Source organism: Haemaphysalis longicornis, unplaced genomic scaffold (genome assembly GCF_048455015.1).
Source record: "Haemaphysalis longicornis isolate Haplotype H1 unplaced genomic scaffold, Haemaphysalis longicornis Haplotype H1 scaffold_6, whole genome shotgun sequence".
NCBI classification, from domain to species: domain Eukaryota; kingdom Metazoa; phylum Arthropoda; class Arachnida; order Ixodida; family Ixodidae; genus Haemaphysalis; species Haemaphysalis longicornis.
Genome location: NW_027526407.1, coordinates 24,082,726 through 24,107,422, shown reverse-complemented (window position 1 = coordinate 24,107,422; position 24,697 = coordinate 24,082,726). Strand labels below are relative to the sequence as shown.

The 24,697-nt window shown below is 46.5% G+C and overlaps 1 protein-coding gene across 1 annotated transcript in view; it reads left to right on the top strand.

Moving 5' to 3' along the window:
• LOC144142309 (uncharacterized) overlaps positions 1–24,697 on the top strand; it is a 91,686-nt gene that overhangs the window by 25,220 nt on the left and 41,769 nt on the right. The window contains 2 exon segments of the mRNA XM_077673711.1: positions 9,478–9,645; positions 18,910–18,995. Of these exon segments, the coding sequence (XP_077529837.1) occupies positions 9,478–9,645; positions 18,910–18,995 (254 nt within the window).

Here is a 24,697-nt window from a genome sequence, read left to right as displayed (position 1 = left end):
TTTGCATGATCACTTGGCAATTTTTACCCCGCGAAGTGTGCAGCCGTGAAGTTGGCAAAACAAGAGTTTTTCGGCGCCCCCCTGTCGACGACACTGTTAATTCTACGGTTCGGGTGTCAGTGTTCTCGCAAGGTCATGTCTACGCTATTGACCATTGTCTAGGAACAAAATTCAATGACCCTACAACGCATTTGGACCGTTTGTTTAAAGTCGGTTGGCGTGAACCGAGCATGACCAGCTCGATGAAAATCGCAGGGGAAACACCAGCTTGTCAACCCGCCATGTTGACCGCCTGACTCGCCGCTGTATCGCCGCCGCGCGGTGGTGTCTCCGCTCACCACTTCGCTCTAAGCGGGTCCAGCTGGAGGGATTACTGTATATATATATATATATATATATATATATATATATATATATATATATATATATATATATATATATATATATATATATATATATATATATATATATATATATATGTGAGTGCATTCAACGTTAATGAGCACTTGCTTCGATGTAGGACCCTTATATATGCTGTGGCCAATCGCCGTGAGTTGGTAGGGTGAATCTCTCATCTGTGCATACCCATTATAATCATCATCTGTAGATAATCATCGTCACGAGTGGCTTGTTCTGTCGAGTCACCGACGGGTGGATTAAAACCCAGAATGCTGGTACTGCTGCCGACTTGTGTGGGGTCTTCCCTCGCCTTACAATATATATATATATAAGACAGAAATAAGGGTCGGCAGTCAAGAAAACCTAGGAAAGCATAGGGGAGGATGTGATACGTAATTGAAACAGATAAAGAATTTGGAAAGAAAGAAAGTGGAGAAGAAATGCCCGCCAGGTGGGATCCAAACCCACGACCTCCAGAATACCGGTCTGGTGCGATAACCGTTACGCTACCGGCGGGGCGATTTTCCAAAAAACAAAATAGCTTAACATAAATACCCCAGAAAGTGGAGGGGAAAATCGTCCCGCCGGTAGCGTAGTGGTTATCGCACCAGACCGGTATTCTGGAGGTCATGGGTTAGGATCCCACCTGGCGGGCATTTTTTCTCCACTTTCTTTCTTTCCAAATTCTTTATCTGTTGCAATAACCTATCACATCCTCCCCTATGGTTTCCGAGGTTTTCTTGACTGCCAACCGTTATTTCTGTCTTATTTTCAACGAGCAGCTCATTTCCTAGTCTGATTATATATATATATATATATATATATATATATATATATATATATATATAGCGAATCAGAAAATGGGAAATCGCACCAGACCGGTATTCTGGAGGTCGTGGGTTCGCATCCCACCCGGCGGGCATTTTTTCACCACTTTCTTTACGAATCAAAAAATTCTTCATCTCACCCAACATTAACCTCCCCTATGCTTTCCGAGGTTTTGTTGACTGCCAACCCTTATTTTCTATATTTATTTTTTTTTTATTTATACATACTGCAGTCCAATTGGGCTATCGCAGGAGTGGGTTGGTACATAGAATGCAAAACAATTTTCTGCACAGAATAACACAGATAAAAACACAACACATTGAAATTCACTTATTCATAAAGTATCGACATAATAGATAATAAGTACAGCAAGGCATTGAAATTATGCAAAACTGACATAACGCAATCAATTTAAATTCTGCAGAATTTTTTCTAAAGGCAATGACCTAATTTCACCTGGTAGTAGATTCCATTTTTCAATTGTTCGCGGGAAGAAGCTGTACTTAAATAGATTAGTTCGTAGCTGAAAAGTTGCAAGGTTGAGTTTGTGGCTATTTCTAGTAGATTTAAGTTTATCGGGCGACAAATAGCTGTTCTGCAATGAGTAGCGCGGAGTATTCGTAAGAATATGTAAAAGTTTAAGACATTCCCGTTCACGGCGCTCCGACAGCGGTTGCAATTCTAGTGTAGTAAGGTGGGATGATGTCGAAAAGCTCCAATCGAAGCGGCGAAAAATAAAACGAATGGATTTTTTCTGAACAGATTCGAGTGTGCTAATTTCAGATACTTTATAAGGATTCCAGATGGTACAGGCATATTCTAAGATGGGTCGGATGAGCGTTTTATATCTTATTAATTTCGTTTCGAGTGGAGCTTCCCGCAATGTACGATTTAGGTAGCCTAACTTTTTTAGAGCTTTGTTGCATGTATAATCAATGTGCCTTGACCAAGACAAGGTAGGCGTGAAGATGACGTCCAGGTACTTATATTCGTTCACCCGCTGTAGGGAAGAGCCGTTGGAAGAATAATTAAACAAAGAAACGGAATTGCGTGTACTGAAAGGTAAAGTGACTGTTTTCGTAAAGTTAAAATTCATTTGCCATGTCTGGCACCACCTGCAAAATTGAGCAAAAGAATCATTTAGTAAAATATGATCATCATTCTTGTTAATTACATTGTATAACACGCAATCGTCAGCATAGAGGCGGATGTTTGGGGATATATAATTAGGCAGATCATTTACATACAATAAGAACAAACGTGGCCCCAGGACCGAACCCTGGGGAACTCTGGATGACACATGTACTATCGACGAGTTTGTGGAGTTAAACGAAACATACTGGGAGCGATCATGTAAAAAGCTAGCAATCCAATCAACTGAGGCCGGGTTGTTAGGTATAACGCGAAGTTTATGAAGAAGTTTTGAGTGGGTAACGGTGTCGAAAGCCTTAGATAAGTCTATAAAAATTGCGTCAAATTGATTTTCTTTGTCTAGAGCGTGGGCAATGTCATGGGTAAATTCAACAAGCTGAGTTATTGTACTAAAGCCGCGACGAAAACCATGCTGGACGTTACACAAAATGGTATTACCTTCAAGAAACTCCATAGTATGACTGAAAATTATATGTTCGAGAAGTTTACATGATTGAGACGTTAATGAAATCGGACGATAGTTCAAAGGTGACTGCTTGTTGGCGGATTTAAACATGGGAAATAGTTTTGCCAATTTCCATACTAACGGTACAGTTGCAGTAGATAAAGATTTATTAAAAATTACAGTCAAGTACCGGCTCGTCCAAACACAATATCTAACCAGAAAAGCATTGTTAATTCCATCAGGACCGCAGGATTTCTTATTGTCTAGGTGCAAAATTAAATTTAGAACTCCCTCGACAAACACGGTTATATCGCCAATTGAGTAATACGACTCGTGTGGGAAATCAAGTATTTCGAAGTTGTCTGTTATGAATACTGACTGGAAGTACTCATTGAAGGCAGTGGCAATAGTTATTGGGTCACTAGACGGGACATTGTTAACTAGGATAGTATTAGTAGTGGCTGAAGAGGGTATAATTGAGCTCCAAAATTTCCTAGGGTTAGTTTTCAGTAAACCTTGTAATGTAACCTTAAAGTAAAAATCTTTGGATGAATTCATTTTGAGGCGGAGCTTTTCTTTAGCTTCGATAAATTCGGCGTTTTTAAGGGGATCACCTTTTCGTTTTGCTCGCCTTAACTTCGCAACACGACGCGACAGGTGAAGTATATCACGCGAGATCCAAGGGAGGCGAGGATTTTTCTTTTTTGTTTTACGCGGGACAAAGCGCTGCAGACAGGCTGCAACAATATTTTCGAAAGAAGCCACCAAAGAATTGACATCATTCGATAAAATGAGTTCTTCGAAATCGTCAAAAGAATCGCTTAAATAATCGTTAACGGAGGAATCGTCGGCGCGCGAAAAATCAGGAAATGCAGAATAAACAAAGCAATTGTTGCGAACCGAAACGGGTATGGAAACGAGAACAGCCATGTGATCTGAATGCTATCAGTAACGTCGCATTCATAGCCATTATCTAATAAATGGGGACTAACAAATACTAAATCCAAAACTGCGGCACCTCTTGTGTTGGCTTCGACTATTTGTTTCAAACCAAAAGATACAGAAAAATCTAAATGAACTTTGCTTATTTCCACGTGATAACCAGTGAGAGATAAAGAAGGCCACAGAATACCGGGAGCGTTGAAATCACCGAGACAGATCAAGTTTGAAGACGAGATACGCTCGTGCATGAACGTAGTTAAGGCGAGCATCTGAGCAACGTTCGATGACGGTGGACGATAGATAACACCAAAGGTAATAGAAAAGTTCCCGAAAAAGACCTTGCACCAAACGGATTCTGTGTCAGGCGGGCTGGGGAGTACTGAAAATCGAAGGTCAGACCGTAAAAATAACGCAACACCGCCCCCTCTCCCATGTCGCCGATCATTTCTAAGAAAAGTGAAACCTGGTGGTGTTACCTCGCTGTCGTAAACGTTTTCATGTAACCATGACTCAGTCACGCCAACAATATCAGGTGAATGTGTGGCGACAAGTGAAAGAAAATTTGGAAATTTATTAACTAAGCTCCGGGAATTAACATTATGGACGCGCAATGGCTCTTGTATGTTACTTAAGCGTCAGGGGGTTACAGTAGCAGCGTTGGATGCGGCTTTTAGATGGCAAGAAGGAACCCTGACGAGGGTGTCAGTATTGTCGTCCCAGTTGTACCGAACTTTAACAATAAACGCGTGGTCGAAGCTCAAGTGAACCATCGAGCCATTATCACGGAAGGGCTTAGCTTCCTCCAATATTTTTTTCCGGATTGAACGTATGCGTTTGGAAAAGTCTTCTGAAATGCGGAAATCAGAATCTTTAAGCTTGTGGCCATTTTTAAGGACTTTTATATAAAATATATATATATATATATATATATATATATATATATATATATATATATATATATATATATATATATATATATATATATATATATATATATATATATATATATTTATATATATATATATATATATATATATATATAATATATATTTATATAAAACAGATAAAGAATTTGGAAAGACAGAAAGCGGGTGGGATCCGAACCCATGACCTCCAGCTTCGGATCCCACCAACCTGGTCAAGCTTGGACAGTGTGTCAATCCAATCTAATCCAATCCAAGTAACGCTGTTGTACGCGGAGCAACCCAAAGGCTTCGAACGCCAAGCGGTTTATATAGTCATAAGCGTTCGAAGATCGTGAAACGCTGGCGCTTGTCATACATCGTCTTGTTGTTTAGCGCACAGAAAACTATAGGTACATTTGAGGGAAAATATACGTAATTAACCGGCAGCGGTGGCGTTACTTTAGTTAAGGACACCCGTTGGGTTGGTTTGTACTATAGTAAACGCAAAATGTGGCAGTGCAACGCCGGCAAGTTCGGGGACAAAAGGACAAAGAGAACAGAACTTGAACTCCCGCTGGCGCAGTTTCAGGCAGGGGGCGCGCGAGCACTGCGAAGTCGGGAAATTTGAATTGCATGGGGGGGGGGGGGGAGGGCAGCAGTAAACGGATAACGGCGCTGCAGCCCATTATGGCGAATCACGGCTCTGCACTTCGGACAGCTTTCACATTGAGTGGAATGGCTTTAATTTTTTTGGTTTTATCTCGGTGCGTTGTAGTCAGTGTTTGCCGGTTCACAAAGGGGTAAGTCCACTACTTCTGTGCGCTCGACGGTATGCTTAATTAAGCGTTTTGTACCGCGAAATTGTGGTGAAGCACGCGCCCGGCAGGCGTCCACCTCATGCTCACCCACCTGGATATCCTCCACAAAAAAACTCTTCCCATCACTCTTCCAACATGACTGCCGCACTTGCAACTTCCCTCTAACTACCTACAAGTTGGTGCACTCGTTCCCAGACAGCCCTAAACCCCTTCTCAACCCATCACCTGAGCAGTGGGAGTCGGCGCTGACCAGCTCTGCTCCGGAGCAGCAACAAGCTCTGCTCAACGGGGCACTGGAATCAGCGCGGGCTCGCGGCCTCCTGGGCTTGGTAGGCCGACCGCTTTCGCTCTTACTCCTTTCTCTTTAAGATAAATAAACGTTTTTACCTCTCTCTAAGCGGCTAACTCTTTGCTAATACATTTTATGGCGTTCCGCGAGTTTGATAGCGCGTGTGCATCCCAGACAATAAAAAACAAAAATGTTCAGCTCGTTTTCATCTATAGCACGGAGCAGACAAAATGAACACGGAGAAAACTTTGCGCTCACCGTTTAATACAGCGCATCAAAAGAGGAAGCAAAAACAGGAAGAAACTCGGTGCGCAGCCAATTTCCATCGGCTTACGACATTGGCACGAATATAACAAAAAAAAAAAAAAAAAAAAAACGAGCTTGCGTCAGGAGCTTCCCGCGCAGTCTCAGGTTGGTCTTGAGCTTATGCGGAGACAGTATAGCAGCAGCATGAGTAGTCACACTTGAAAAACATTAAAACTATTCAACGTGAAAGCTATCGGAAGTGCAGAGCAGTGATTCGCCATAATGGGCTGTAGTGCCGTTATCCGCTCACTGCTACCATCCAATGCAATCCGAATTTCCCGCCTTCGCAGTGTTCGCAAGGCCCGTGCCTGAAACTGCGCCAGCTGAAATTCTATTCTTTTTGTGCTTGCTTTTCCTCCCGCACATGCCGGTGTTGCACCGCCACGTTTTTTCGCTTACGATCGTAAAAACCAACCCAACGAGCGTTCCTAACTAAATGTACGTGGGCGCTGCCGGCGCTGAAATTTGCCAATTTTTTTTTGCGCTAATTAACGGGGACATGTATGAGAAGAAGCAGCAGTTCACAATCTTAGTACGCGTATGACTGTATAAACGACTTGGTTTTCTTATCCTCTTGGTTACGCCGCTCCGACAGCGGCTACGACGGAACGCCTTGCACGTGGCTCTACTTCGGCTCAGCGAGCAGGCTACGACAAGGCGTGGCCCTAGAGTGCTCTGCACTTAAAAGTAGCTGCAGTAAGCCTGATCCCGAGGTTGTATGCTATAATCGACTTAGGGAGGAGTCTCGGCAACAAAGCTAGCCAGATAAAAAAAGGACGCTTGCCGAAAGAACATGCCGAAACATTCTGCTGAACGTTTGTATTGTCGTTTCCCCGAACATATCGTATGCGGTTTTATTTGTTGCATTCAGCTGAGCAAGCACGCAGTGTGCCCGTGAAGGCAATTTGCTTTCACCCGGTTGGCAGAGCTTCGGTACGGGGGCAGTGACTCAAAAAAATATCCCCAAGCTAATGGTGGTTCGCATCGCAAGCATTGACCGGAACGGGTGCCATACCCATGTTGGCCATTGTTTGCGCTTATAAGCCACCCCGACGAAGATTCTGCAAACGTCGTGCTCCAGTTATGGTGAAATTGCCGCGGTCGCTGAAAAGTTTGCCGTTGATTAGTGCTCCCTTCGCTGAAGAAAAATTGCTTTCCCGCAGAATGACGGCGCTTCCACGAAAAGAATGGCCTTGTTTGGGTGTTTGCGCAAATTCGAGCTTTCCTAGTGAAATTTACATGTACATAGCCGAGCTTCACGTTATAAGAAAGCTCCTCGATGTAAAGCGAAATTCCACCAAGTTTCCGCATGTTTAAATGAACGAAAATGCTCGAAAGTAAACAGTACCAGCCTGGCAGGCATGCTCTTTCAATGTTGTTTTGTTGTGCACATTGACGTTTGCACAACGAAGCAACGGTTCCAGACTTAACCATCAATTCTCGTTGCTGGCCGGTATTATAGGTTGATTGGTACAACCGGAATTTTTTGGTGTGACGGCTACTCTTTCTGCAAGCATTCGCAGATTCTAACGGGAAGCGACGCGAAGCGGTCGTGTTTGGGTATAAAACTTAGCCCCGCCTAACGGAGCGCGCCGTCCCTACACGGCCATATTTTGGCACTGCGGCTCACCTTGTCGCCGGCTGCGATGGAAAGGTCGCTATCTATAAAGCCGGTCGTGCTCTAGCCATGCCGGCCGCGCTAAGCTAGAGTTCCGTCTTACGCACCCTAGACACTGCGTTATCGCAATGAGTCGCTGCTTGCGGCAATAAACGCCATGGAAACAGTGTCAAAATAGGGACCCAATGTTTAAAACATGGTTCCTAGAGCAACTAGAACTCATAAAACGAATGGACCATTATTACTTTATATTCGGAAGTTAGATCATGTCTTAGTGGCCCTCACTACTACATTCGAACAATAACCAATAGTCCCACCAACAAGTTATTTTAGAAAATCTAGGGGTAGGTGATTGACACAGCTGAAAAGTATAGCCCTTCACAACAGATGTCAATAAAGCGCTCTCAACAATATCTTGATCCATCCGCGAACAAAGCCTACGCTAATGCGGCATACACCCCTCACGTCATTTACAAATTGACAGCCCCTGCAGGGTCCCAGCTTCTCCACTGCCCACGTTGCTGTTCCGATGACACACCAAAATTATTCCATTTAATCTGGCTCTGTCCCGACTTCAACAAAGGCCCTGCGAAGATTTTAGCCCTTGGCCCGGTACCTACATCCGAATCCGAACACATACACGTGTGCAGGAAGATCCACCAACCCTTGAAATGATTACCGAATGCGCTCTTGAGAATGGTCTCTTCAAAATGGTGTAGCAGCTTGTCCGACTCCCCTAGAGTGCACCACACCCGCTGCGTCTGCCCGGTTTATGTGCGAAAATTGAGGGAGAAAAAACGAGCTAACTGTGAACCCCATACGAACAGCGAGCCCTTTCATGAATATCCAGCGAACTGTGTGAACACTGAGAGTCGGATGAACTGCTCTTTCACCTACCTTTCTACTTCTCTCCCCGTAGGGCATCTGGCCTCCTTACCTCAATAAAAGAATTCTCTGTCTTGATCAATCCGCGAGTGCCACTACCACCAGTATTGTTCAGTACCCATGCTCGTAGTAATATCTCTAAAAGAAAACTGCTAGCCTACGTAGAACCCTTTCAACAACATACATTCGAACAGTGTCGACACTTCTTGCAGGCAAGTATTGGTTTGCTTGCCCAAATGACTGTTTTACGCAGTAATCAAATGCGGATGCAAACAAATCATGTAGAAGAAAGAAACTGTAGGCGGTGCTCCAGAGTTCCATAATACACCGGTTCTCCATTTTGAACCACAAAATGCCTTCTCCCCTCGCGCTAGCATTGACCCAGAGTTCTCAGAAGCACTACCTGAGCCCTGTCGAGAACTCTGACATCACGGTTTGGTCATGGAATATCGTCGAACCACGCTGTTCTGAAAGAACCGCAGCACCATTAACCAGTAAGCAATACTAGAGATTCGATAACACAAGGTTGTCTAGGGTGTAGTCCTTACCACGTCATCCTGGAGGTGGTGTTCCCTACGGTAACGAGCAGTAGGCGTACGCAAAAAAGATCCCTAAATGCATCAACTCATTTTAGCGCTTAACATCCAAAAGGAAGCATTCAACTGCAAGATCCATATGTGAATCGATATCCTTGTCCCGCATTTTCTACCGGAATTTTGGTTCACAAAGATCAGCAATTCATTACTCAGGAGTAGCGGTTTTTCCGTGTGGGGCTGTTAAGCCACGCATTCCTTTAATTGGTTAGTCGCCTAGCAAACTTGTCAAGCTGCCAATTTTTATGACGTTTCCATTCATTGCATAAGTGAACGCAACTCTTGCTGTCCTCATAGGAAGTGCAGCAGTCGTACTCGAGGCTCATGGAAATCAACCACAAGAAGAAACCGAGACCCACATTCACTCCGTCGACGTCTTATAGGAAACAGCGCACCTCGGCTCGTGGGATGTTTGATCGAGCATGGGAAGAAGCCTTTTATAGGTCTGTGCGCCTTGTTAGCCAGGTAAGACCGCATCTTTCTGTTTTCTGGGGCTTCACTGATGCAGCAGTTTCTTTTTTAGGGCGTACTCCTCCGGCGGCCATCTCTGGCTGAGCCCGTTGTCGGCGTTACCGGGGGAACGATGGCGTGGACCGACGAATGAAAGAAAAAGTGAATTATGAAAGAAAGCAAAGGAGGGGATTGTCGCGAAATTAGGAGGTGGAGGGTAGTTCGCCGCGGCGGCCTCGAGCCAGCGCTCTCCGAAGTTTTAGGGGGAGGGGGGCGGGCAGGGCCAGTATGCTGTGCCCGCACGAGGCGCTCTAAGGCGCGACGCTCGGCGAAAAAGTAAGTTAATGCTTATTTCCCTAACGGTGTGCTCACCACGAATCCTCTCGATTTGGCCATTTCGTCCTGTCCGCAAAACGTCATAGTTGCTGGAGACTTTATTTCCCGTCATGTTAGTTGGGATTTCAGAACAGACATGAGTGGCCGGCGTTTATTGGATTGCACAGCGAAAAATAACTTGGTCTGCTTCAACTCGGGCAATGCGACATTCTTTAGGGGTCAAACGCATTCAGTTTTGGATTTAACGTTTGCAAAGGGAGGATTCATTTCTTCGTGGAGTACCATTGACTGCCCCTTGAGTAGCGACCATGTACTCATTGTTTTAAATGTAGCAGTCACCCCGAGTGCACCAAATCGTGTAGTGCGTACTTTAATAAACTATCAGGTAATGCAACAAAAACTACGCTCATCCCTCTCCTCTATACCTGAGGACACTGCGGAAACGAGGGCTCTGGAGGTAACAACCGTACTAATAAGCTCACTAAAGAACTCACAGTTCATTGTTTCTTCAAACAAAAAAGACGGAGTCAGTTCTTGGTGGAATCAGGACTGCACCAGGGATTATCGTCGTAGGAAGGCGGCATGGAAGAAATTTATACACAATCAAAGCCATGATAACTGAATGAATTTCAAATATTACTCCGCCATTTTCCGCCGAACTATATCGGTGGCGGAGGAGGAGTTTCATAAAAGTCGCTTTTCCGCGTTTTCTGAAAAGAAAGACCGGCGTGCGTTGTTTCCATTCCTGCGCAACCGTAAAAGTACTGATCATCCCAGTACATTTGTTTAAGTTGTAGAGAAGCCGAAGGAAATTTTAGATTACCTCGAACAGATCTCTAGGGAATTACAAAAAAAGGTCTACTGCAACCCTTCCTTCCATTATACTTGAAATAGACCCAGGTTCAGACTTTTCCGCGGTAACGATGGAAGAGATGCTGATGTTATCATGCTTCTCCCGGACTCCTGTCCAGGGCGCGATGGTATCTCTACCACCTGCATAAAGCTTCTCCTTCAGGAATCACCTGAGGATCTGTTAAATATCGTCAATACTTCCTTAAAAAATCATGGATGCCTGCAGATTAGAAAATTGCGAAAATTGTTACTCTGCTAAAAAATCCCAGTCTAGGAACTATCCCGGACAACATTTGTCCAATCGTTCTGACGAGCAACTTGGTCAAGTTGGTGGAGAGAATTTTACATGGCGGTTTACTCCGCTTCCTCTCTAAAGAAAATATTCTATGTCCTCATAAAATTGGCTTTCGCCCAGGCTGTTCTATTTGGTAAGCTCACGTTGACTAGGAGAACAGAATACAATTTTCCCGCAGAAGTAAGCAGGTTTGCGCGCTGGTCACACTGGACGTGGCCAAAGCATATGACAGCGTAGAGTATAGCATCCTGATTGCCAAACTCAAGGATTGTGGTCTTCCCAAATACATAATCTCCTGGTTACAACAATTTTTATTCGGTCGTCAATTCTTTTGTTCCCAGAATGGTTTTGATTAATCGACTCGACAGCAAACAAGGGGTGTTCCGCAAGGATCGGTTCTTTCTCCTATCCTTTTTAATATATTGCTGAGTTCTATTCCAATCAATCAGACAGTTTGCTCTTATGTATATGCTGATGACTTGGCCTTCTTTTCTGCTGAGCGGAATATTCACGATCTATATGAACACTTACAGGCATATCTGGGTTCTATAGAGACGTGGATTACAGACTTGAATTTGTCCATCAACGCCGCTAAATGCGTGGTCCTGGTGTTTCCGGTATCCGCTACTGTTAATCTTTGTTTGAGTTATCGCGAGAAGAACATTCCTCAGGTGACTGCTTTGAAGTACTTGGTATTATCTATGACAGCACGCTTGATTGGCGCCAGCACATAAACCACATTTAGACAAAGGGGAAAGAACTCTAGCATTGTTGCATAGAGTTAGCAGTAGAAAAATTGGCATGCGGAGGGACACCCTACTCTTTATATCTGGTGGTTATGTAAGACCCATTTTGGAATTTGGGTGCGCCCCCTTTTCGGGTGCAGCAGCGTACAAACGCCGTCCTCTTATTCTTTTGGAGCGACGAGCACTGAGATTGTGCCTCGGCTTTCTGCGATATGTGGCAAATAACATTCTGTATTTAGAGGCCCGCTCACCCTGTCTAGAGTCTCCATGTATACCTTTAACAGTGCAGACTGATGAGAACCTTCGAGTCTACTCTGAGCAAATCTTTGTCATTGATGGTGGCTCAGCCAGCATTGGTTTTTAACGATCCATGCCCTCGATACAATCGTCCTTACCGTGTATGCCCAAAGCTTGCTTTCACCGCTCAACATCAATTTTCTTCCGATGTTACCTGAAGTCGTACATGCTCCTATGTACCTCGATAACGTATTCACCCATAACGCCAAGTTGGAAAAACTTCTGGGGAACTTGCGCTCACATGTGGTAGTGGCAACGAATGAATCGCAACGTGCGGAAAGGGCGGGCGTGAGAATTTTTAGCCCACAGCTTAATAGGTCATTTTCTTATCGTTTACCTGATTTTACTCCTATATTCGAAGTTGAGTTTTTTTGCAATAGTTATGGCCTTAAAAAATTACTCCTCAATATTTAAATGTTGCTATTATCTCTGATTCCCTGTCGGTTTGTACCGCGCTAACATCTCAAAAAAATTATTACTTATCCGAACCTTCAGTCGCCCAGTGCCTCCCCATTTACGCGACATCCGGCTCATCTGGGTCCCGGGGCACAGGGGCCTATGGCTCAATGAAACAGCTGACTCTTTGGCCGGTTCAGCTTTAGATGGCCCTACGGTGGACCTTAGCCCTACCCGATTTCTCCTGGCGCGAGCAAAGTTCCGCAGATATCTACGGCTAGGGATGACACAGGAAGGTACTATCACATGCTTGGATGACTATGCCTATCTTGCTCACACTTGGAATGCAAGATTTTGCGAGTCCCGCCAGTGTGAGTTGACTTTAATCAGCGTCATATGCAGAATACCGCGCAGCCTAATTTTCATTTGCATCGCGTCCGTCTCGCCTCCTCTGGTCTTTGTACTGCTTGCGGTGAAATTGAAACAATTGAACACTATTTCATGTACTGCTGCGGTTTTTCTTTAATTCGGAAACGGTATCTAGCCGCACCAATTCAACGCATTGGCGTTCCTCTGTCGATGCATGTGCTTCTTTCGTTTGGGGCCACATCCCTGGGGTTTTGTCATAGAGGAATTATTGCGGCCATTCACGCGTACACATCAGAGACCAGACGTATGTCTTGTTAAGCCGGTCAAAATTTTTTAGCCTTTTCTCCCAAAACTGGAATAATTCACTGATTCTTCTCTAGATCTATTATATAATTCGCTAACCGTTTCCCCGATTCCTACAGGCTAATTATATGGGCTATGAGGTGGGCGTATTAGCCCTCAAAAGGGCACCCCGTTTCTTGGCCAATCCCCCACGTGGGTATGTGCCACTAGAAGAGGACCAACAACAAGTGAGGGGTCGTGCGTGTGTCTATGATGTGCGTTTGCTTAAGACGCACTTCGCGGCCTCTCTCTGAGACGCACTTCGCGCCGCCGGCACAGAGGCTTATCATCGCTGCCGTCGAGAGAACCCACGAGTGAGAGTTGCCTCCGCGCACTGCTGCTGCTCCTAAATATCGCATTAGGGAATATCGTAATCGCCAGCCAATTTTTAGAGAAGCACGTGTGAATACCAGTTCTTATGTTCACAAACGTACGAACAAGCCATTTACAAGCGTGCACAATAAAGGCATGCAGTCTAACAGCCACCAGCGGGAGAGCGGCTGGTGGAGCTGGTGGCTGTTCGCAATATTTCAATTGTTATCGTTTGAAAGCGGAAACGTATGTGCTTCCTGCAAATTAGTAGCGAGACAAGTTGTCCCTCCTCAAGGGCTCAAATATTCAATATCTAAAGCTTAGATTTTTAACACAAAGAACGAATGAATTGCACGTGAATTCACTTATTCTGGAAATAAATGCGCGGAAGGCAAATACATTACATGAATTTGCACTTTAAGCAACACCTGTGAATTAGATTCCGGAATCAACTGCACAGACCAGCACTGCGCTCAAACCTCAGCCTGAAAAGTGACGGTTACAAAATTCGTTTATTGTGTTTTTTAACAGCGGGGCTGTTCTACAAGCCCTAAGTTCACCGTTGCAGGAAAAAAAATGAAAGCCATTCTACTTAATGTGAAAGCTGTCGGAAGTGCAGAGCAGTGATTCGGAATAGCGGGCTGTACCGCCGTTATGCATTTCAAATTTCCTGCCTCGCAGTGCTAGCGCGCCCCCTGCCTGAAACTGCGCCATCAGTAGTTCTGTTCTTCTGGTGCTTGTTTTATTTCGTGTGCTGGAACGGTTTTCCGACATTTCGGACGCGTAATTTTTTTTTCTTGCACGGCTGGAGCCGTTCTACGTGATTTCGAACGCGCCATTTTTTTCGTGCGCGGTTGAACCTTCTTGCGCCATTTCGAACGCGCCATTGGTTTCTTACGCTGTCGCGTTCTTCGCTTACTGTCGTAAAAGAACAACCCAACGAGCAATCCCAACTAAATCGACGCGGGCACTGCAGGTTAATTACGTATATTTTGCCTCAGATGTACCTATAGGTTTCTTTGCGCTAAACAACGGGGAGATGTGTGACAAGCGCCAGCGGTTCACGAGTTGCGAAGGCTTATGACTATATAAACCACTCGGTGCTCAGAAGCGGGCGCGGGCCAACTTTCTTGCATTTTAAAGACGATAGTCTTTCTTGGGCTACTATAACCCAGAACTTTTGCTCTGTCGGTATGTCTGCCTGCCTCTCTGTCTGCCTGTGACTCGACTCAGCCTCGCGGGCAAAGGGAAACGAAGTCTCCGCTATAGACTTTTATGCTCACAACCAAATCTAAACATCTAAGTCTGGTTTATACGTTCGTACTTGTCAACATTGTTGAACAAGAACAAGACATTACGCAAATATAAGACAGTAAATTAAGACACAAAGGATATTTGCAGTGCTCCTTTATAAAAGTTCGTAGATTCTTGATTTTTGGGAAATGAAATACTACATATACTGCAGAAAATATTAACACTCTCGCCTGCTGTCGCCCGCGCCACTGTAGCTTCTGGCGGCATTTTAAGAAATCAAGCGGCAAAAGTTACGAACGGTTCCACTAGATGGTTCCACGTTCTGCTTGGGACGCACGTAGACTAGGGCAACACGGTTCTATAAACGTTGAAGCAGGGCCCCTGGATTCACGCGTGTCTCCGCCGTAAGGCAGCGCTGGCATAGAGGTACCCGACATGGAGGAGTAGACAGACAGACAGACAATGAACTTTATTGAGACAATGAACTTTATTGTTGGAGGAGTAGAACGCGGTAAATTTAAATTGACTTGAGCAGAACTCGAGTGTGTTTAACTGAAGAGCAGTGCGGCGCAAGAGGAACAACATGAGAGGGGGGCGGGAGAGCGAAGAAAGGCATTTACTTGGCAAATGTCGATAAAGACTATGGTCTTTTGTCGACACTTGCAACAAAAGGGGCAGATACGCGGCCAATTTTTCAGCATGAAAGGATTTCCGCGCAATATTTTCGCCCGTGTATTTCGCGCCTAAACACGCGCTCATCGCCACTTGCTGGTTTATGCGTGCGCTAGTTGGGCGTGGAAGCAGGGGGCGTACATGCACAGCTATTCTTCATGCCGCTACCGATCACATGCGCGCTGTGCTGGCGGGAAATTTAAACACGAAGTCTAGCGGCTCAATGCGATGTCTCAGCTGTCCTCAATCGTTGAGGGATTTGGGTTTGGGTTGGTGTGTTATACAGACAGAGGGAGGCCTATGACGCGGGACGGAAACGGACAGCTGCACGTCCGTCTACTGGAATAAAGCTCGAGTCCTTCCAGGGTTTAACTCCTTATGGTACAGACGCGTGTCGCTCGCTCCGAGGAAGAACAGCGGGAATCGAAGGAGTGTCTGCCGGAACAGAAGCGCGAATGGGTGTAAAAACAACAGCAAGCCGTTGGCATCGCCGTTGCCGCCGCAAGTTCCCGATCGCCGAGTAGCTTGGAACTTGTCACGGCTGAACAGCAACGTTGACATAAGCCACTATTTCTTGTTCAGCTTGAAGGGGTTTTACGGCGACAATTTTGGCAGCGCTTCTCACTGCTAAGGACGCGCACATAACCGGCAGCCCATTTACGCAGCCATGCGTTGGGAGTGGAGGGAGCGGGATGGGAGCGTGGAAGCTCAGCTATACGTTCCATGCTTTCACTGACTTCACGTTCGTTGTGCTGGCGGGAGATTTAAACGTGTAGGCCCACCGCCCCAATGCGAACTGTCCGGTGTCCCAGTGGACGAGAGGATTGGATTGGTATGTTACGAAGACAGGAATATGCTTAGGACGCGGGAAGGAAACAGCTCCATGTTCGTCCGATAGAATAATACTCGAAGAGTCCATCCAAGTTTCATCGGGGTAAGTGCTAACTGCTCAATCGCAAGTTACAAACAAACGTGTTTAGTTTTGTGCATCTCGTGGAATGCGTCCGGCCTCGCAGGGCAACCTATTCCACAGAGTGGAAGGGCAGTAATTTGTTACACTGACTCTCCAATGCGTTTATTGCTTCAACTGAGAGAAAGCCGGCCAGTAGCCGCTATATCGCTTTAAAGACGTAATTCTCGTGTTAAAAAACTCCAATATGGGGACAGAGATGAATTTTTCCAGAGCAAGTTTCCAAGCTACGTGATGGGCATACAGCAGTGATTTTTGGCTGACGCACTTTGTGACCTCCTGTTCCAAGTTGTGGATGTGTTTGTTGACTGCGTGTTAAAAACATTTACGATTTAGAAAAAGTTCAATAGGTGTTGCAGAGTCTCTTTAAAAAATCACACCATCCTCAGGCCGTGAACGCTCTCGAGGGTGCGAAGCACTTGGACGTAAGTTGCGTGTATTGTGTGGATGAGTGTTATCGTCCGTGCGCGATGATGCACTCAACGTTTATTGAATGATTTGGGGTGCAGCAAGTGCACTGTAAATGACAAAAGCCACCCGCAAGACAAGTCGCGTCGCACGCGTTGCACCGCAGCGGCCAATCGCGTAGTTTGCTGTAGTCAATATAGCTACCGCTGTAATTCAACTCCGCTTTCGCAAATTATGGTTGAAATAGCCAGTTGTTGTACAAGTCGATGTTCAGAATGCTAACGTTGAAGTCTCCGACAAGTATAAATGGGCCGTTGCTCCATGCCCCATTGGAACGGCGCGCCAAACATGCACTTTTATCTTATTTTGCGCGTAGCGCCCTCTCGTGTAGCTCGCTGTAGTCACTGCGCACGGTCAACGGGGAACTTGGGGCGACACCGTCGGATGGCGGACGGAGCTTGCGAGGTCTTAAGGTGCTTCGCACCTAAAACTCTACAAAAGCCAAGCAGAGACATGAAGGCATAAGACCTCGACCAATGCCAAAATGCTTCGCAACCAAACTACCCGATGCCGTTCGATCCTGGCGATAATTAAAGCTCGAAGTGAAAAGCAAGAACGCCCATCTTTCGACATTTAGACGCACGTTATTATCCCCAGGGTGGTCAAAATTAATCCCTAGGCCTCCGCTACGGCACTCCTCATCGCCTGTGTGGCGTAGGCGTGTTAAACTGCACAATTAAACAGTCGCGCTGCTTCCCGGAAGTAAAGAAAATAGTGAACGCGTTTATCGGCAGTGCTGCAGGATCACTTGAAATTTTTGCGCGGTGTGGGCGTGAGGTTGAGACGCCGCCCTCCCGCCGCCGGGTCGACCAACCACTGTCTGAGAGCCACTCCTGTGCAGTGAACGCGTGGACATGTGCAGGACGTGTACAGGACGGCACCTCGCTTTCGGGGCGTTGTGAGCATTAGTCATCTTTCCTCAGGTTGGGTGACGGGGAAATGATGCTTATGAAATTATAACGGTTACCAAACAGCACCTTTTTACTGTTTCCACTGCGCAAGCAGCTTTGTACCTCACAGGAGATAAATACCCGGATAGTTTAGCATGGATGGCGAGGTATTCTCTTTTACTTGAAAATTCGCTCGAGTGTCCGTTATGGTCTTTATATCATTTTAAAACCTGCAAACTCGTAATGCATCTACAGAACTTCGTCGTATGATGTCAAGAGTGTATCGTTGACAAGGTACGACAAAAGAAGCAGAATGGAAATGCTTAGACAACAAACTGATCGCTGTCATCAAAAGAAGAGTAAACAGCACGTGTTCGCTGCTTTTAGCCCAGAGCTTTACCTAAACATGTACTCTCGATTTCCTTTCTTCCTTTTTTGTTGATTGAACTGTACTAGAAGCATGGCATGGGTAATTGCGTAATCGGCAAAACCGTCGCAGAAGAGATGGCGAATTGATAAGTGCGATGCTGCACTAGCGAAATATTTCCAATAAGTTTTTTCTTCAGGTCACTTTTACATTCCGTTGCAGTTGTGTAGTGATTTGCCACATGGTTCAGAGTAGGATGAAAACACCAAAGGTGGTGGGTAGTTTTGATGGTTGTAACAGTAGCAGCCTTAAAGTCTTTTTCTTGGCCAAAACAACAGGCCGAGCATGTCGACTTCCCGGGCGCCCAGTCTTATTCTTCCCCTTCTGAGCTAAGCCAGTCACCCCAGGTGATGACGGAAAGGTATGGGGAGGGATCCGAGCCGCATAGCTGAGCCTCCCGGAAGTAAAATAGGCAATGCGGTAAATCAGCGTAGGTAGTGGGTCAGTTGGTACGACAGGGGTCAGATAGCAATAAGCGGGAGGGAGTAACCAATAGTCGTAATACAAAAGTACTACAATGTAGAAGGTGTTTTTCATTGCATTTTCCTTTCCATTCCTTCTTGTATTTTTTTTTGTGCTGAACGTGCTTCCGCAAAGTAATTTGCTGAAATTAATTTCTCTTGTATCCAACATCTGTGTCTGTTTCTTTTCAGATTGTCGGCGTGAAGATAAATCCAGACAATTTTCACCCAGACATAGTGCAGAATTCAGGGAATTCATATTCACGCCAGAACAACAGGTAGGAAAAGAGCGAGTGTGCTTTTTTTTCTAAAAATGCCGTCTAGGGCATAAAAAAGTAAAAATAGAATTCGTAGAATGGTGCGTGGAGCTTTTACTAATTAGGCCATAGGCCAACGTCGTGTAAGTCAACGGGTGCGGCGATTCAAAGCCCACCTCGCTGAATTTTTCGAAAAGCGTTGGGAAAGCACAAGATCCGCGTATAATCATTAGTAATGTCCACTTGAACTGCGACATGGTAAAAAGTTCTATGAACAATTGGGGATACACGGAACCCAGTCTGTAGAGGTTTTTGCGCTGTTTTCACTGTTTTCGCGCTTTGTACCATGTAGAAGTTAAATCCTTTCTAGCCAGAAATTCTGCGTTGAATAGTCCACTTCAACACAGTTTTAACGACGTTATTATAGAATACGAAAAACACACTGCTGACTATCAAGTGCATTGCCTGCAGTCAAAGCGCGCATACGTATGTGAAAACATTGCTGATCTATGAAAACTGCAGCGAAATGACAAATACTACGACATCAGTTGACACGATAATTAGGTATCGGGGTATTCTCTTCAATTAAACGCAACAAAAACTCTGCTAACACGAGCATCATATTTTATGTCTACAACCAAAGGTTCCAAACATCGAGGGCATTTATAAGTATTTACGGGCTCTGAATGCGAAACCATTGATTTCGAAATAAACCATGTTTAGTTGTCCTTCTGGTTCAGCGCTGCGAGGCATGAGTTTTAGTTTTGCGTAGGGCTAGGTTTTCTAGTTTTGATGTGCAATATGGAATGGGGTTATATTTTACACTTTCCAGGTTATCCCATTGCCTCCAGACAGTAATCATTTGAACAGCTATTGACGAAAATTCCACCGCGGTTCAGGGCGACCCCGGTGGTTGGGGCCTGTGACGTCACTGGGTGAAACCAGCGCAGCGCGTGCTTCAGTGAGCTTACTCTTGATGTGGTTCAGATCATGCGTAGCCACTGCCTAGCAACGGGCCCGTTTATTGAATGTCCGACGCACGTGCTGTAGAACGCTTGCATACACGGGGATTAGGAAGCCAGCATCTGAATCCGACCATACATTTTTTTCCGCAATGGGCCATCTATTTCGTAGGCCCAAAATCTTCACGAGGCACGTCCATTTGTAGTTTAAGAGCGATGCTCTTTAGCAAATGTTAATTTTTCGTGAACGCAGTTAAGAAAATTGGCAGCGTATCTGCTCCTTTCGTCGCAAATGTCGACAAAAGAAGTAAATGACCAATCATTGTAACTTACAAAAATTAAGAAAGCAAACGCCTGTCCCAACAAAGATGAAGCAAAGGCCGCTGCAGCAAAGAGCTTACAAATCGACTGTAATCGCGGACTTAAACCGTTGTGAATGTGGCGTACAGCTTCGCTACCTCGAAGACTTACGCGTTAGTGTGAGCTTCCTTCATTTTCTATTAAAACGACATTTCTAACCATGCACACGGAACAGGTGCAGCCCAAGCAATAAAAAGGGTGGTGGTCATGTTTTCACTGGTGCAACGCGTTCTTCCACAAGCTGCATCTCCCGCCTCCACCGCTGCGGGTCGGGAAACGACACCTGAATCCCTAACGCTAGCTGCAATCCTTCTAGAGTCACCAGCCTCATCATGCAGACCCACCCACTGTCTTACATGCCGGGCCCACCCGTGCTGCTCCACAACAGGTGAGCTGGTCAGCTGTCATTGCACCCCCGCCCACTGCTCGTGACCAGTTTCCCTCCCAGCCCACCCTGCAAGCACAACCTCCTGACTCCCACATTCAAAGCCTTCAAAACGAGAATACCAACTCCAAACAGCACTAAGAAGCTACTACTAAACACACGGTCACCCTAGAAAAGCACGTTGAGCACCTCCTCTCACAAGTGGAGCTGTTAGTCAAGCAACAAGCTCAGCGCGCCCATGACGCCGATGTCTTACCACTCCCCACGCAAATGGAGGTGTCAGTTCAAGACCAAGTTCCGCGCCCCGAACACCCGACTCTTGTCAGGGACCCTGATACCACACCCGTTAGTTCTTTCGCCGCCACTCCCGTTCTGACAGATAAAAGCCATCTTGAACGCCTCATTCATGATATGGGTGAACGCCTCAACAGCCGATTGACCGCGTTTGATCGGCGCCTCCATGCCATAGAGGAAGCACGTCATGAGACACATAAAAAGCCGAAAAAGCCCATCTCTCCTCACGCCATAGACATTGCAAATCGCCAGCCCCGTAAAACGGCCCCAAAACACTACTACCCCCCCCCCCCCCACACACACACACACTGCCGGCAATGCTTATAACATAATCTGGCAATGAATAATTCCTCACCTCCCAGGAAATCATCCGCTTCCAAATCTTTGTTAACCATATGGCAATGGAACTGCCGCTCATTTCGTAACAAACGACCGTCTCTCACTCCTCTCGCCCTCAAACACTCGCCAGTCATGATCGCTCTGCAAGAAACTGATACAGACAGCGTGTCACTCCGGGGGTACAGGACAGATGCCACCGACGCAAGATCTCGAACAGCCGTCCTCGGTTAAGCCGCCCAAACAGCTCAAACCTACGCCCTACCTACCACAATTGATTACACATTCATTGAGCTCCTGCCCCGCCACTAGTGTTAAGCCAGCCTGTATGTCCTGAACATCTACAGTCCTCCAACCCAGCCTATCTCAGGGATCAACCGCCTTTTGCAAACCCTCCGTCAACGTACTAGAGGACACAAACTGGTGGTGCTCGGGGGCTTAAATGCACAGGATACGGCCTGGGGTAACCCCAGAAACAACAAAAAGGGTGCAGACTTACACGAAGCTACTCTGCAAAACCAACTTCAGCTTTGTAACTAGATCTCTTCACATTCACACCAGACTTGGCAACAGTGACTCGCGCGACACTGCCCCGACCTGACATTTGCGTACAACATCAAACGGTCTACATGGTCGCTTCTGGACGAAACTCTTCGTAGCGGCCACTACATAATACAGTCACAAATCTCCATCAAAGAGCGACCGAGAAACCACCCCCTCTCATCCGATCACATGTCTCGTGGAATGGACCACCAAGCTCATTTAAGAGGCAAGAAAACACACCCAGAAACTTTCCCTCACTCAGTATAATTCAGCCATCGATGTCCATCTCCTCCTCCTCTGGAAGCCCGTAGAGGGCTAATCAGGCGGTAGAAAAAGAACAAGACGTAGCGCAAGCTGAAGATCCGCATTGCGAAAATTACGAAAGAAGCCGAAGCGTCAGCTCAGCCAGAAAAACTGGACGCAGCTCTGCAACAAGTTGCAAGGAACTCTGGGAACCCGCCGCCCATAGAACCTGCTGCGTTCCCTTATGGGCCCCGACAAATCTAAGGCGGTCGCAGAAGACCAGCTTCGCCGATTAATCCACAAAAACCCAGCCCCTGAAGACGACTTGTTGGAAGAATTTAAGCAAGCCTTGGCGGCCCCACCTCACGTCCAACCCACCCAGGCACCCGACTACACAGGCGATCCGAAACCAAAAATGGACGAGCCGTTCCCCATTGCTGAAATTGAGGCGGCCACGTACAACCCCACCCGAAACACCACTCGTGGTAAAGACGAAATAACCAACAAATTATTGAGAAACCTTGATCATGCCGTCTTGGAAAATCTCCTAGACTATATCAATGAGTGCTGGCTTGCAGGTTCCTTGCCCCCACAGTGGAAACACACAGATGTCACTTTGATCCCCAAGCCCGGCAAACCCTTGAACCCCAAGAATCTAAGGCATATTTCTCTGACTGTTGGCAAATTGTTTGAACACATGGTTCAAAACCGGCTGGCGCCTTACATGGAAGATGACGGCTACTTCCGTGACACGATGTACGGCTTCTGCCCACATCTATCAACCCAAGACATGCTACTGCAGCTTAAGAAGGTGCTAGACGACCTAAATGGCCACAGCAAGCAAGCGGTACATCTTGGCCCTCGACATTAAAGGGGATTCGACAACGTTTTTTACCAGTCCATGCCTCGCATCCACAAACTGCGGCGAGCGCACATTCCAACACTTCGCCTCCTTTTTAACCCAGCGCGAAGCAACAGTAGGCATCGGGCGCCTTCGATGCGACACATTTTAAACCCTACCAAAGGGCACTCCGCAGGGGTCAGTAGCATCCCCAACACTCTTCAACCTCATCCTGAAATACTTTCCACCCCTAATAAAAGCCATCCCGAATATTCGCCACGCAATTACGCGTATGACCTAAGGCTTCAGGTCCCCAGTGGATCTCCGGGTGACCAGCACGACGCACTTCAAGCAGCCATTCACGTCACCCATCAATACATCAAAGCCCGAGGGCTCGAGTGTGCCCCCGAAAAATCAGCCCTTCTAACCCTGTGCAAAAAACATTAAGAAACGTCCAGATCCGTTATCCGATCCAGAACCTACCATTAATAAACAACCCGTCCCCAATGTCCCACAGCTACACATATATGGCCTCACCATACCTAAAGATTGCTCAGGCGCCCAGACTATCCTTCCCTTGCAATGGACTCTTAACCAGCTCATTCACCTCATGCGCAGGATCGCCCATCAGCGATTTGTGCTACAAGAAGCTGACACCCTGCGCATCATTCACGCCTTCCTCATTAGCTGCGTTACGTACTGGACACCGCATTCGTATTTTGGCCCTGAAACCCGCAGAGAAAGAAAAGCTAAACATCGCCATAAGCCCAGCCTACAAGGCCACCCTTGGACTGCCTCCAAAAACAGCAACAAGAAAACTTCTACAGCTCGGCGTCCATAATACATGGGAAGAACTGGAAGAAGCTCATCGTATTTCCCAATTCAAGCGACTTTAGCTCACGCCAACCGGCAGGGTACGCTTACCCGGCTCGGCTACAGGCCTCCCCCAAAATGCGAACAGAGGCAACGTGTCCCCCTAACAAACCGGCAGTACATGAAAGTCGCACCCATTCCTAGAAATATGCACCCCATCTATAACAAGGCACGCCGAGAAGCGCGGATACGAGCCCTTACAAAACGCTTCCCCAACTCTCCCTGGACTCGTTACACGGATGCCTCTCCATACCACCAACAACCCACCCATGCCATGAGTGTCACCGACGCCAACGGTACGGAACTGACGGCCGCTACCATTCCCACGACATCTATTGAGGCAGCAGAAGAACTTGCCATCGCTCTAGCCGCCACAACTGGAAAGGACTACCTCACTATAATGACACTCACAAGCCTCCTTCCGCAACTTCCTGCTGGTTCGCATAGTACCCATGTCCTTAAAAAATTCCGCGAAGTGTTTGCCAGCTCCCGGAAAAGCACATCGTCTGAACCCCCGGACACGAGTCCTTCGAGGGGAACCAGGAGCAACATGCCGCTGCCCGCGTTCATACTACCGGGCCGTTTCTCAAGAATGCGAAATCACGCAGCCCCTTCGCTCTCCCAAGACCGCTACTCTTAATTCATACACGGACATCCTCGCCCATTACCGCCACAAACGACGAGGCTACCCACCACCAAATCCCCATTTATCCAGAGCAGAGGCGACTGCCTTTCGACGACTTCAGACAAATTCCTATCGTCACCCCGCTATCCTCCTTCCATCCTCTACTACTCTACGTGTAATTTCTGTCCCCAACCCGGCACCCTGTACCACATGATATAGCAGTGTCAGAAAACCCCATCCCTTAACCCAAATCTTCACCCA